General features: G+C 41.0%; 1 protein-coding gene across 5 annotated transcripts in view; it reads right to left on the reverse strand.

The window, feature by feature from the left end:
• Positions 1 to 4,124: 4,124 nt before the first annotated feature.
• Positions 4,125 to 13,833, reverse strand: part of PRDM15 (PR/SET domain 15) — a 36,083-nt gene continuing 26,374 nt past the window's right edge. For 4 of the 5 annotated variants that reach the window (XM_017811009.1, XM_017811007.1, XM_017811004.1 and 1 more), the window contains exons 16-25: positions 13,385 to 13,519; positions 10,749 to 10,912; positions 9,942 to 10,021; positions 9,205 to 9,324; positions 8,366 to 8,497; positions 7,786 to 7,869; positions 7,429 to 7,604; positions 6,275 to 6,355; positions 5,723 to 5,935; positions 4,125 to 4,695 (exon numbers count right to left, since the gene is read on the reverse strand). In XM_017811009.1, the coding sequence (XP_017666498.1) occupies positions 4,219 to 4,695; positions 5,723 to 5,935; positions 6,275 to 6,355; positions 7,429 to 7,604; positions 7,786 to 7,869; positions 8,366 to 8,497; positions 9,205 to 9,324; positions 9,942 to 10,021; positions 10,749 to 10,912; positions 13,385 to 13,519 (1,662 nt within the window). In that variant the 3' untranslated portion in view covers positions 4,125 to 4,218. The remainder of the gene's footprint in view (positions 4,696 to 5,722; positions 5,936 to 6,274; positions 6,356 to 7,428; positions 7,605 to 7,785; positions 7,870 to 8,365; positions 8,498 to 9,204; positions 9,325 to 9,941; positions 10,022 to 10,748; positions 10,913 to 13,384; positions 13,520 to 13,833) is intronic. The other variant, XM_017811008.1, reaches the window with a different exon arrangement.

The following is a 13,833-nucleotide window of genomic DNA, read 5'->3' on the forward strand; positions in this document are numbered from 1 at the left end:
AAAATAAATTACTTTTACAGAGCATATTAGCACTTTATACAGTTGGTTTCCTGAGAGAACTCACCACATAGCACAGCCAAGGAAGGCTCAAGGAAGGCTCAATCTCCTCTGCTTTCTGTTATTACCCAGTAACAAGCTATAGAATCAATATTTTAGAATCAATATTTTAGAATACTGTGGGATCCATAAAGTTCTGTGAGATAATGACTGAGCTCATTGCTTTTGATACAAATCTATGTGATTTGAAGAAAATCACATTTCTTCAGATTTGGAGAAAAAAATGTTCGATACCTTAATGAAGGAACAGGAAAGAATAACACTGGTAGAGAAAGGGTTCTGTACCTTGATGCTCTTTTACTTCAGAGCCTGTGTGCCACAGACAGCATTCAATTAAACAGTCTCAGCAGTAAACAATGACAATACACAGAACACTACACAACATCACTCCTTTGGCTCCAAGTAATTCCAGTTTTCGACTGAACAGTTGTTATGCAAAAATCTCCCAACACCTGTGGCTGAAAACAAATAACCTTCAGGTCCTACAGCTGAAGAGGCAGGTAAAAAATGGGCAAAGGAAATTTGGATTGCACATCCCTTAACGGAGCTTTTGTCTCTTGTGCAGTTTGAAAACAGCATGGGTACAATTTTGGTATCCACCTGAAAAACACTGGGCTGGGAGAGCAGCTGGACAAGAGTCACTTGCTTGTCCAAGGTAAGCTCTGTGTCTGAAAAGGCAGCAATTTCCAACCTCTCCAAACAAAATAATTTAAAACAAAAGCAAACACAAGAATTAGTTTTTCTGAAACGTTTTCCTGGTGCAGCACACCCAAGATACAGTTGTGTTCTCGTGGGGATGCCAATAACAGTAGTAATAACAAAGTCATGCTGAGAGATGATGAGGTACCATAGCAAGGGTTGCAGGGAAAGTCACCCTCCTGTCTCAAAGGAGTGCTCTGGGAAGATCATCTTGTAGAGAACTTTCTATTGCCTGATACAGCCAAAGCCCTTCCAGTGGTTATATTTTTCCTTCCTGAAGCAGAATACTATTTAAGATAATTTCTAAGTAAGAACAACCATCCACTGGAACAACCTCCCCAGGGATGTGGTGGAGTCCCTGTCACTGGAGACTGTAAAGATGCAATTGGACAGGGTGCTGGATAATGATGATTCCATGAATCTGTAACCTCATCCAAGCTCCCTCTCCCCAAAAAAGGCTGGACCAGATCATCTTTTGAGGTGCCTTCCAATTCTATGATTTTGAGGATACTGAGAGACTAATGAGGGATATTTCTAAGTGACCACCAACACGCAAGCACTCACTGTGTGATCATTCCTTCTAAAATCAGCTGGAATCGATCCCTGTCAGAAAGGCAAGATCCCACCTGCCTGGGTGGGAACATGAAGGCCAGGTAGTGTGGGTGGCAGGCCAGGCCCCACAAAAGTACAGAAGAGTACAATGGACCACATCAGGGTAAAGAGGCTTTTTAAGGCCACAGAGGTCTCTAGTGGTCCATTACCTCCATGTGCAATTCTTATCAAACAGGAAATGATGTGTTAAAATGATGCAGGTTGATTCAGTGCAGCATCAGTGTTACTGTCAGTAGTATTAACATGGAGCAGATGGATTCTGCCAAGGCAAAACCCCTCTTTTTTTTCCCAGTCAAAACCTTAATCACCATTTACGTATGTCTAAAGAAAACTTTGTTGTAGAAATTCTACATGCAGCACTGCAACCCTCCATCTGTGTGTACATATATATATATATATATGTATCTTTTTAGATGTTAGCCATCTTTTATTTACCACAACAGCTCAATCTAGGACTTCTCCATTTGCCTGCCTTCCCTTTTTTCCCACTCTTTCCAAAGTACCCTGCCAAAAGATAACATGCCTTTACCAATTAGGCACCAAACACAGGGGAAAAAAAAGAAGTTTCAAGTACATAAACAGCATATTTTGTAAATAAAACCTGGCTTCCTCTTGCCCACCAGGTTTAGTGTGAAAGGGAAGCATCTGTGGACAAGACAGCTGAGGAGAAACTTAATTAGCTCAAGCCAGCGGTGAAATAATCCAAGAAGTCTACTTCTTGGGATATTGGGAGTCTAAAAAATTACAGCATCTCGTGATATTGTGTGAAAAGTATCTGAGGAAGACAGAACAGGGTAGGGAATGAAAAATTCTCTTTCCCACACCACTAAAAGGTATTTTCTCTTTCTGATATGTATCCTTGTCCCATCAAATACAGGTCTCCCCCATGCAGACATTTTGTAGACTTTTTGACATTTACAGCAAAGTAGTTCTGCTCCTCTGACACACAAAATCTGTCACCAGAAACCCCTTTCTTACACATGTCCTGCAGCTTTACACAGAGCCTGGCATAGCAAGGCTCTGGACACTGCTATGGCACCAAAAAAAAACACTGGAGGTTAATTTTAATATCCAGACATTTATACTTCGGAAGAATTTGTTGCAGAGATCATAAGGCATCCTTTAGGGGTCAAGTAGTCCATGTTAATAGAGACTTTCAAAGCTGAAGTCATTCCTATTTGTATTTTTGCTAATACATGGAACATTTTCATAACTATGATAGGCACAGACAGGATTTTTACAACCATTAATCCATCTGTCAAACACAGCAGCTGCTTTATCCTCAGCAAGAATCTCCAGCAAGGTTCTGTGGCTCAGTCTGCTGCCCCAAAGGACCTTGTTCTTCAGCTGGAAGGACAGGTTTGCCTTTCAGGATTCCAGGCAGCAACATATTTTATATATTATATATATATTTTTTTTTTAGTTTATTCCTTTTTGCTATCAGCTCTTTTTTCTTTTTTTTTTCCTGTGGGAACAGTACTATCTTCTTGACATGCAAAAGTCCAGACTGCACATCAATGTATGGAGAATGGAATGAGAGTGAAGTGTCAGCAAAGATGTCCTTGACCCAACCCACTATTTGTATCCCCAACAGTCATGCAAACCTTGCCCGTTATACACTGGGGCACACTGACTCCATGTGGCAGCACACAGAAAATGCTTCAGACATTCCCTTTTCCTGCATGTCACACAACCCTGTGTGTGGCCATGGATTTTGGAAACACTTCTGGAAACAGAAGGAATCGAATCCATACGTTATTTCCGTGAGAAAAGGCAACATGGGGATGAAAAAAAATCAATGAATCGTATTGGCAACAATGTTTTTCACACAAATATTCACCAGGAACACACAGTAAAGTACAAAGGCTATATATATATATATGTATATGTATATATATATAAAAAGAATGCTTTCTCAAATGTTTATTACACGACGAAATAAGTCGAATTGAAAAAAATTCACATCCTGAACTTGATCAAAGGGGACTGATTGCTCTTCAGGCCTATTAGCTAAAAGCAAGATTGAAAGAGCAGGTTTGAAAAATTACATAAAACTGTATCACATTCTTTTTTTTTTTTTTCAGTTTGTAATTGGTTTGATTCAAACTTGACTAGAAGACCCTAAAAGTTGCTTTAGCGTCAGACCAGCTATCTGATTCAAGTAGCACTAACACTGTGTGATGGGTACAGGGTTTTTCCCATGACTAAAATGGAAATACTTTGTAAAATCGGTATATTTTCTTCCACACCACACTCATGCCCACCCCAAAGCCCCAAATTCCACCTAGTTTACCAGTGTTGTTAACATACAAGACCTAAAGAAAATAAGAAACAAAGACAATTATTGTTTTGCCCATTTGTGTCTTCACGTTTCAGTCTCTACCAGCTGACCACAAGTACATTCCACTCACTGTGAACAAGGTCTTCACATTTCACTTCCAGACTGCAGAGAAGTGACATGGTATGGCTGAAAGGGTTTTGTACATCACAAGTGCCGTAACATTTAGGATTTCCCTGCTTTGGTTAAGGTGTATGATGATTTGACACACCTGTCAAATCTCAATCTTACTGCACAAGTGCAAGGGGATGCTGAATTTGTGGTGAGATTTTTTTTTCCTTTTTTGTTTTGTTAAGACAGTGCAAGGTCTAGAGACAGCATGAGAATCTCAGATCAGGGTGCTGCAGGGTGCTACGCCAATTTTACCTCTCACCTCAGTGTATAAACATTTTCCCGTCTCTGTTTGGTATCCAGCAAACAATCCTATTAGAAATTTTCCAATGTTTTGTTTTGTTTTGTTTTTTTTCTTGTCTCTGAGTACAGTCCATTTCAAAACTTCCCAAAGTTATAAATTAGTAGCTGTACATCTGCTGCTGCTGCTCTGTCTGAACCGGCTGCTGCCCTGGCTGCTGTTGCGTCGCCGGCGCCTGGGGCTGCAGGACATCAGTCTGAGGCACTGACCTCCAGGTCAGGGGGTGCTGTTCCGAAATCTGGTTCCCCAGGGGAGCAATGGAGTTCACCAGGGTGGTCAGGTTTATAAAATGGGCCACGGACTGGGGGTTGGTCGCCTCTGGCTGGGGCTGGATCTGGACGTCGTTCTGGCGGTTGTGCAGCATCGCGGAGCCGCTGACGGTGTCGAAGGTGACGGTGAGGATGGAGTTGTCCAGCTGCAGCTGGCGCTCCGGGGCAGTCAGGTGGCCCACGGCCACTGGCTGGAGGTTTGTGAACTGGGTCCCAGCTGCTGTTGTGATGGGGGTGACGGTGATGTTTGTGAGCCCCACAGAGCTGGAAGGGGCCGTGACGTTTGGGTCGCCGAGGGTCACCACCACCTGAGGGGAAACACAAAGGTGACCTCAACCCATCTGAAGGGAGTTCCAAAATGCAGCAGCACAAGAGAGGAGTGAAAGTCTCTAAGGAAGTCCCCCGAAGGCTCGGGCACGAGGGATTGGGATTTTCACAAAGTAAGAACAGAAAGATTCTGACTGCAATACTCAAATCTGCTGCCTTAAAAATAAAGGACAGTAACTAATACCACAGAAACTAATTTGAAGGAACTGTGACCTGAAAAGTGACAAAAGGACTTTTCTCTTTTCTTCCTGGACTCTTGTTGAAGAAAAAGAGAAATTTAATCTAATGTAAATATATTATTTCATTGTAAAAAAAAAAGACAGTTAAGTTGTTACCTATATATATATATATGTATGTATGTAAATAAACCTTGTAAGTATTTTCCCCTTCCCCCAATGCTGAGTAGTTGTGTTTTGCCTGAAAACCCTCTCACACTGAAGCAAATTGTGGGAGAGGGGCTTGAACTTAGAAATTGGATTTTTGAGGGTCTCAAACTGCAACACAACCTTAGACCTTGCACCTGACTATCAAATATCGTCAAGGAAGACCACCTGATGGGCTCACATGTTGCTACTGCTAGCAGAAGAAGTCACACACAGAGGGGAACATAGAAAACTTGGAATATAACAACTTCCACGTGCAGAAAACTTGGAATATAACAACTTCCACATATAGCAGTACGATGGTAATGGGAGAGGGGGATAGGCAACATTCAAAACAACCAGCCACATTAAGTTTCCTGCTTTTAATCTCATTTTTTAATCAGCCAGCTAGTGGTACCTGGCAAACAAGGAGATGGTAACACCAAAGGAAATGAAAACAAACATAAGGAGCTTACTGGTCCAACTCCTTGTTTTTTTAACATCTCTATCCATCTTTGTATTACCACTGTTTATCAAATCAGCTCCAGATGTTCCAATCACGCTTTTGTGTTTGCAATTAGCCAAAAACAAAGGGTTATCCCTCTAAGCAATGCCTGCAACTCAGCACCCTGCTCCTGGAGCTCACCTGCTGGATGCTCTGTACGGCTGAATTAGTCTCATCTCCAACATTCCCTGTGAATTCACCTTCCTTCTCTGTGTATTCACTGAAGGCAGGGTCCTCAGGCACTTGAGCTTCCTCCTCCTCACCCGACTTTTGTTTTCGTTTCTGGCCACGTTTAGGAGCTTTTATGTGCTGTTTCCCTTCTGGTAATTCGCCCTGTTCCAAGGCTAATTCCGGCTGGAGCAACACAATTCCAAACAAAACATCAAGTCCTTTTGCTTAATGAAGTTCCAAGTGAGAGCCTATCACCTGAAGCTGTTTTACTGTCAGTTCTCAAGCGAAGAAATAAACTTTAGAAAAACCTGATTTTGGGGAATGAGACTTCACCCTGTAATTATTTCTGTTTTACCAGCACCCTCGTTACACAACCAAACAGATCAAGAACCTGCAGCTGCTTGGACACGTTACCCTGGGGCTGGCTCTGAAAAAGCACATTCCTCACCCACAGCCTGTGCTCAGCTATGTTATGGTACCAAAAATGTCCCCACCTCACCCTCCAGTGGGCCTGGAACTTACCTGAACAATCCCAATCGAAGAGGCATCAATGGTAGTTGTCTCTGGCAGCTGCTCTAAATCATCAATCCTCACTGAAAGGATCTGTAGACAAAGAGGTATCAGCTGGTGAGCTGCAGTCAAACAATACAGCATCTCCCTAATAAATCCTGTCACAAAGCCAAAATGATGTAATCTAACATTTTACATGTATCATTTAATATGAAGGAGTTAACAATGGCTTTTTTCTAAATAACCTTCTGGCATAAAGTCTTCTCATACTCACTGAAAACCAGCAAAGTTTAAAGACACCAATAGAAGAATATGTTTATTTTCACATTCTAGACAGAACACAACCCACTGGGAAGTGATGAATTATATAGAAAACAATGTGTTTGAAAAAAAATACTGTGTCCTACTTCATTATTTTAAGCTGAATCTCTACTACATCTCAGCTCATCAAAGAATAGAGCATTTTTAATCCCCAAATCAATAACTAAGAGCACTTTGTTGACTTCCTTCACAATCATCATGATAAAACAGCAAAGCAACAATAATGATAAACTGGTAGTCAAAAAAAAAAAGCCTCAAAGGGAACGGACAAGCCTCAGTCAAACCTAAACAAGGAATGCTGAGGAGAAACACAGCAGCTATTCAGAAAATTAGAACATAGAAAAAACCCCATTGGGGTCAGACAAAACATCCCTCTAATCCAGATTCTCTCCAGTCAGCATTCATCTTTAATGCTGAGAATAATTTTGTATCATCAGCAGATGCCGCCACCACCTCTCTATTCACCACTTCTTTCAGATCACTTCTGAACACAGGGAACACAATGGGGAAAAAAGAATCCATTACACTCACTAATTGATGAAGACAAAACATGAAAAACCACACATTTAAGCTGAGGCAGAGAAAGAGAAGTGGTTTCAATAAGCAGAAGAACTTCATTTTTAGGGACTGGCAATCAGATCTGTTTACTACTAAAACATGTAACGCAGTTAAATGGCTGATTCAGTTAACTGCATGTTTCACAGACACTACCTAAAACTGGCTCCAAAAAAAGCAGGGAAAAACAGGAAGGGGAAAAAAAGTAATTCAAGTCGCTGAAGGCCATAAACTTCCCTAAAAAAAACAAACCCCCAGACCAAACCACCCCACAGTCCAAACTAACTCACTTCTGGATGTTTACGCCTCATGTGCCGACTCATGGAGGCTCTGGTAGAAACCTTTGTCCCACACAGTTGACAGCTCTGGGCTTCCACCTTATCATGAGTGAGCTGGATGTGCTTCTGCAGCATGTAATCAGTGACATACTTCTTATCACACACTGAACATGTCCACTGTTTTCCTACTGGTGGCAGATGGAAGGAAACCCAACAGATGAGTATCGTATTGTCAACACCTCAACAAGAGGAACAATTTTTTGTGTCTGGTAACAGGATATGCAACACCAGTTCCAAGACTGGCAAGACTAAAGCAAGCCTAAGAACAGAATTAAGATGTTGTTGGATACTGTTTTTTAGAGGGTTTACCTGTATGAATCAGCTTGTGAGTCTCCATTGTGTTTCTCTCACTAAACGTCTTCCCACAGAGCTCACACATGAAATCTTTGATTCCTGCAGGAAGAGCACACTTAGCATCTGTCAAAGGAGCCTAAGGCATCTGGGACAATCCAGAGTCTCACATTACTAACATTAAAAAAACATAAAAACCACAGTCAAACCAGTAGAAGAAGCCCAGCTTCACCACCTACTTTCATCTAAGCCGTGGCACCATATCCGGCAGAAAATAAATCCAAGGGAAACCGATGTGGGAGGTAAAATGTTGGGAAATGAGAACCTGAAGACTAACTTAAAACAAAGCCAACGCTCTGGACCTATCCTAGACCAAAACAACCACTTTCAAAAAAAAAACAAAGCTTGAAACCAACTAAGCTGTATCTCTCCAGTTGTAGAACAGGTGATCTCAGCTGAGAAGAGGACAAAATCTGACTTTTCAAAAGGCAGAAAATACGGATTTTATTACTTTTCCTCATACTCTCTGACTGTTCTAGGTAAGAGTTCTCTACTGGGAAGCATTTAACCGATTAAGTGCCACTTTTAGAGCCCTCACCTGTGTGTCTTTTGTAATGCTTCAGCATATTGACCTTCTGTGCAAATTTTCGGTGGCATTCCTTGCACTCATATTCCTTAATCCCTTTGTGAAGTTTCATGTGGTGACGAAGTGCATGTTTTGTCTTCATTCCTGTGAGACAAAAGGTGCAGCAAGACAGTTACTCCCCTGCTCCAACCTTCAGAGAACTCAGGATGATCATGTTGTTACCCAAGAGCTCTAAGCTTATATTTGCCACGAGTCCACAACTGCATATTTTTAATTGTTTATGTAGCAATGCACATTATCATTATTATTTTAATTCCAGGAAAAAGCTCTGGAAAACATCTGAGTAACCACTGAGGAAGAAGCAAAACAGCAGGGACAAGCAAAGACAAAGCATCATTAGAGGTGTCAGACTTACTACTGCCTGCCACTAAAATACCAGTTCAGATTTGTCCAAGTTATAACACAAACAATTAAAAAAGTCAAAGCAACTTTGACATTTAAGGCTCTTACAGAGAGAAATTATTCTATTTCTTAAGCCTGAAAACAAGCATAGAATTAAAAAAAAAAAAATCAACTTGCATTCACTTTTGTGCTGCAAATGCATTAGAACCTAGTCAGGCATGTTATAAAAATCAGTGTTTTCTTACAGGCCATAAAACAAAACTATAAAATTGGGGGTAGTTTATGTAACCCTAAGGCTCCTGATTCATACAGTTACTACCTCTCAAAAATGCAGGATTTACAGCACTCCCAGACCTTCCCAAATACTCTAAGAATGGAAGAAGTCTTAATTCAGATATTCACCTGCTATTCAGTATCACAATTAATGGAAAACAAGGCATCAGACATACCTTTGCCACACTCTGCACACAAGTATTCTCGGATATTATCATGGACTCGCATATGTTCTTTTAACATGTCTTTCCTAGCAAATGATTTGCCACATTGCTCACAAGCATGACTTTTTACACCTTAAAAATAAATTTAAAAGACAACATAAACAAAAAAAAAATGTTAATGAAAAATGTGCATCTCCTAAAAACTGACTAAAGTGGTGACTTAAAGAGGGCAACAGCCCCCGTGTGCTGTCAACCACACCTTTCATGCATATTGTAGCCCAAACTAAATTAGCAGACTTTGGAGAGAGAGGAAAGCTGTTTTTTCGTGAGATCTGTAAAAAAAAAGAGGTAAAGCCTGAGGTAGGAAAATACTGAGTAGCATGAAATAGTAATGAGCTGTTGAAAATGATTTTGCAGTAGCAGTTTTCAGCCTGTGTAATGGCAAGAAGGTGGCATGGATAAGAATCTGGGGAAGTACAGAACACAGAATTAGGTGAATCCTGCAACATCATATTATCTAGGAATTTGGATTGTGTGCCCAGATCAAATTTCATTAATATTACCTGCTTTAGAAAACCAGTCTACCCTAAAAGCAAAAATATTACATTTATCTGATTGTATCTTACAGTAAGAACCCATAACTTTATTCCTCCAGCCAAAAAAAAAAAACCAAACAAACAAAAGGCAGGCACTGACAATAGAAATTTCTTTTTTGTGTTGATAATTATAAAGAAACACAACATTTTTACCTGTATGTATAAGCTTATGTCTTTCCAGATTTCCTATACTGTTAAAAATCCTTCCACAGATTTCACATGGGTGGATGTATCTGAAACCAAAGAGACCAAAAACTGCGATTCTTTTCTTGAGACAGAAGTGATTTTCAGGCATCTCTGTCAGTAACTGTATTCATTTGCTAATACTAATTATTATAAAAGTTCCCTGAAGCTTAATTTTTTTAAAATGAACCTTAAGAAACCTGTAAGTTGACTGCAAGCTTGGAGCAGCCTGGCATTGCTATTAACTCAAAAAATAGTTTAAAAAAAAAAATTATTAAAATCATTGATTTATAATTTGCAAAGCCCAAACTGCGAGGCTGTTGACTAATCATCTGTGTGAAGTCAATCATCAGTGATATTTACCTCAAGCTTTTAATAAACATTTTAACACCCATTATACTGTTTCAGATATTTTAGTACAGCTCAATTACACAGAATCACAGAATATGCTGAGCTGGAAGGGACCCACAAGGATTATCGAGTCCAACCCTTAGCCCTGCACAGGAGCATCCCCAGAGTCACACCATGTGCCCCAGAGGATCATCCAAACCCTCCTGGAGCTCTGGCAGCCTTGGTGCTGTGCCCACTGCCCTGGGGAGCCTGTTCAGTGCCCAACCACCCTCTGGGAGAAGAACCTTTCCCTGAGATCCAACCTGACCCTCCCCTGACACAACTTCAGGCCATTCCCTCGGGTCACTGGTTCTCTAAAAGCACCAGGGGGCAGAGCCACTGTCACTCCAAGAAGATGGTTCCTCTTATCAGTGCCACATGTCTTACTTCTGCACCTTGGGGTCAGGCAGGTTCTCCCGGTGGATGACCATGTGCGCGTGGTACGTCGCCTTCAGGGCGAAGCGCCGGTTGCAGATGCTGCAGCCGTAGCCCTTCTCCTTGTGCACGTCCATGATGTGCTTCAGGTACTCCTTCCCTCTGCCAAAAGTCAGCTGGGGAATGAACCAATAGTGAATGAAAGGGGGAAAAAGTCCTCAGGCACAGCAACGAGCTGGGAGTGCATTGCCAGGATCTCGAGGTGGCGCGAGTTGATGTGAATACCCTGTGTATCACTTCAATACCCTGTGTATCATTTCAATACCCTGTGTATCACTTAAATACCCTGTGTATCATTTCAATACCCTGTGTATCACTTCAATACCCTGTGTATAACTTAAATACCTTGTGTATCACTTAAATATCCTGTGTATCATTTCAATACCCTGTGTATCACTTCAATACCCTGTGTATCACTTCAATACCCTGTGTATCATTTCAATACCCTGTGTATCATTTCAATACCCTGTGTATCATTTCAATACCCTGTGTATCACTTCAATACCCTGTGTATAATTTCAATACCCTGTGTATCATTTCAATACCCTGTNCCCTGTGTATCATTTCAATACCCTGTGTATCACTTCAATACCCTGTGTATAATTTCAATACCCTGTGTATCATTTCAATACCCTGTGTATCACTTAAATATCCTGTGTATCACTTAAATATCCTGTGTATCATTTCAATACCCTGTGTATCACTTCAATACCCTGTGTATAACTTAAATACCCTGTGTATCACTTAAATATCCCGTGTATCACTTAAATATCCTGTGTATCATTTCAATACCCTGTGTATCACTTAAATATCCTGTGTATCACTTCAATACCCTGTGTATCACTTCAATACCCTGTGTATCACTTCAATACCCTGTGTATCACTTCAATATCCTGTGTATCACTTCAATACCCTGTGAATCACTACATGAAAAACCCATGAAAGCTGGATTTAGGCCTGAACTCCTTTGGCCATTACAAGGACGCTGCTACAGGACATCAGTTTGTTTGGAAAACCTGCTTGAGATGGTGTCTCCACTTCTTGCACTGCACAAGAAGAGGACCCCAAATTATCCGTGCACTGAGGAACAGCCTTGAAGAGAGCCATGTTTAACCTCCAGCAGCTGTCAAAGTGAGGGTGCCACAGGTGGAAGAAATGTCTGCTGGGCTCTAAGGGCATGGCGAGCTCTAGTCTGCACAGTCAGCTTTGGCACTGGCTTCAGAAGAGTTGGAATTTCTAGGCATTGCAGGGCAGTGACTCCAGCTCAGCTCCTGGAAGTGCTAAAGCAGTGCCAGACAGCAGCTCCACTACTGAGCTCCCTGGGCTAAGTAACCCTGCATATCCAAAATGACCCAGCATGTCCAGACATGCTCCAGAACATCAGGGCAAAGTGCCATAATGACATGATCTTTTGCTCCAACTTTGGAATTAGTCAGGGTATTTCTGACAGCACTGCACAGCTTGGTGAAGGTGTACTTTGGGATGAGAGAAAACACAGAGAGATTTTGAAGAGCTCAGAAGAGGGATTTCACCAAGACTCATTTGTATGTTGTTCTCCCTTTGGCTTCAATTTCCCAGAAGAGCCTCCCCATCTCCTCACAGCAAATCTCACTTTCCACAGCTGCTCCCTTACACAACTCTTTATTTCACAAACACCTGCAAAAGTACTAAAAACACCCCAGCTTCAAAAAAGAGCTTTCTGATCTAAATAGCCCAATTGCCCTCACTTGGAAGCACACAATTTTATGTAGTTTATGTACCCATGAAGTGTCAGACAGGAAAATTAGCACACTGAAAGCAGCCATGTGATTAACTGCTGTGATACCACACCTTCTGATGTTTACTGGCATAAGCTTCAAATCAGTTTTCACTTTATACCAGTTCACAGATAAGAACAGAAAACTCAAGGATTATTATCTCCAGGTTATAAAATGAAGATAAGGTGAGAACTTTCACCACATTAAGTGGGGACTGTGAAATAAGCTCTGATTTCCAGGGGTCAAGTCAGTGGCTTAACCACCAAAACTCCCCTGTCCCTATGTCAGTTTGGCCAATTTACTGAGTAAACTACATTCCAGCAGTACTCCCAACACCATCCTGTTAGTCACAGAGCAGCCCAAGAATAAGCAGCCACGCTGAACATAAGCAGCAGTCTTAATCCTCCAAACTGGATATCCACCAGAGGACCATCTGATCTCAGCAAAATCAATTTGTGGACTGTATCATTCAGAAATGCTGTAATGATTTTAGTTGGCACGTAATCAAAAGGTGGTATAAGATCTGAATGTTCCTTATTGATTTGAATGCTCCTTTAGTGATTCTTCCTCCAGTTTTGCTTGTTTCCTTCCACAGGTAAGCAAATATATCTGTATTTCTCTTTGTAAGTGTTTAGCATTCACCTTACAGAACACCACCTAAAGTCTTATGGAATAACATCACAGATTAGAGGTAACAAGCACTGCAGACCAGTGGACTGGCCTTCTCTTTGAAAACCCATAATGTTATTTAAAATTCTGAATGATTTACAGACATTGCCACTCTCCCATCCCCATCCCAAAACAAGTTAATTTGAAAGTATTTAAAGCTACCTGGCACCTTTTGCAGCTATACTTGTGAGGCTCAGAATCTGCACTTTCATCAGAGTTGTCATCATTTTCCTCTGATGAGATTCCAATTTTACCAATGAATGCTTCTCTCTGGTGATCATCCATGAGGGCTATGTCCTGTGCAGAGTGGGAAAGAACATTTTGTTTTAATAGGCTGAACTTATTCTTCAAAAGGTAAAGACCTGTTCACCTTTTGTTGCCATGCAGACTGCCTTGCATTAACAATTGCTGTAATATTATTTATTTAAAATATCCTCCCGCTTCATTCAATCCAGGTCAACAAAGTTCCTCTGTCCATGACTACACAACGAATAACTTAATTAATTTTTTTATTCGAACAAATAGTATTAATTTTTTGTGTGTATAAAGGGAACTTTAATGTAAAGAGACTCGACTGGTACAGCATTACATCTATAAAAGGATCTTTATGA

This window comes from Lepidothrix coronata, unplaced genomic scaffold (assembly GCF_001604755.1).
Source record: "Lepidothrix coronata isolate B3197 unplaced genomic scaffold, Lepidothrix_coronata-1.0 Scaffold30, whole genome shotgun sequence".
Classification (NCBI taxonomy): Eukaryota; Metazoa; Chordata; class Aves; order Passeriformes; family Pipridae; genus Lepidothrix; species Lepidothrix coronata.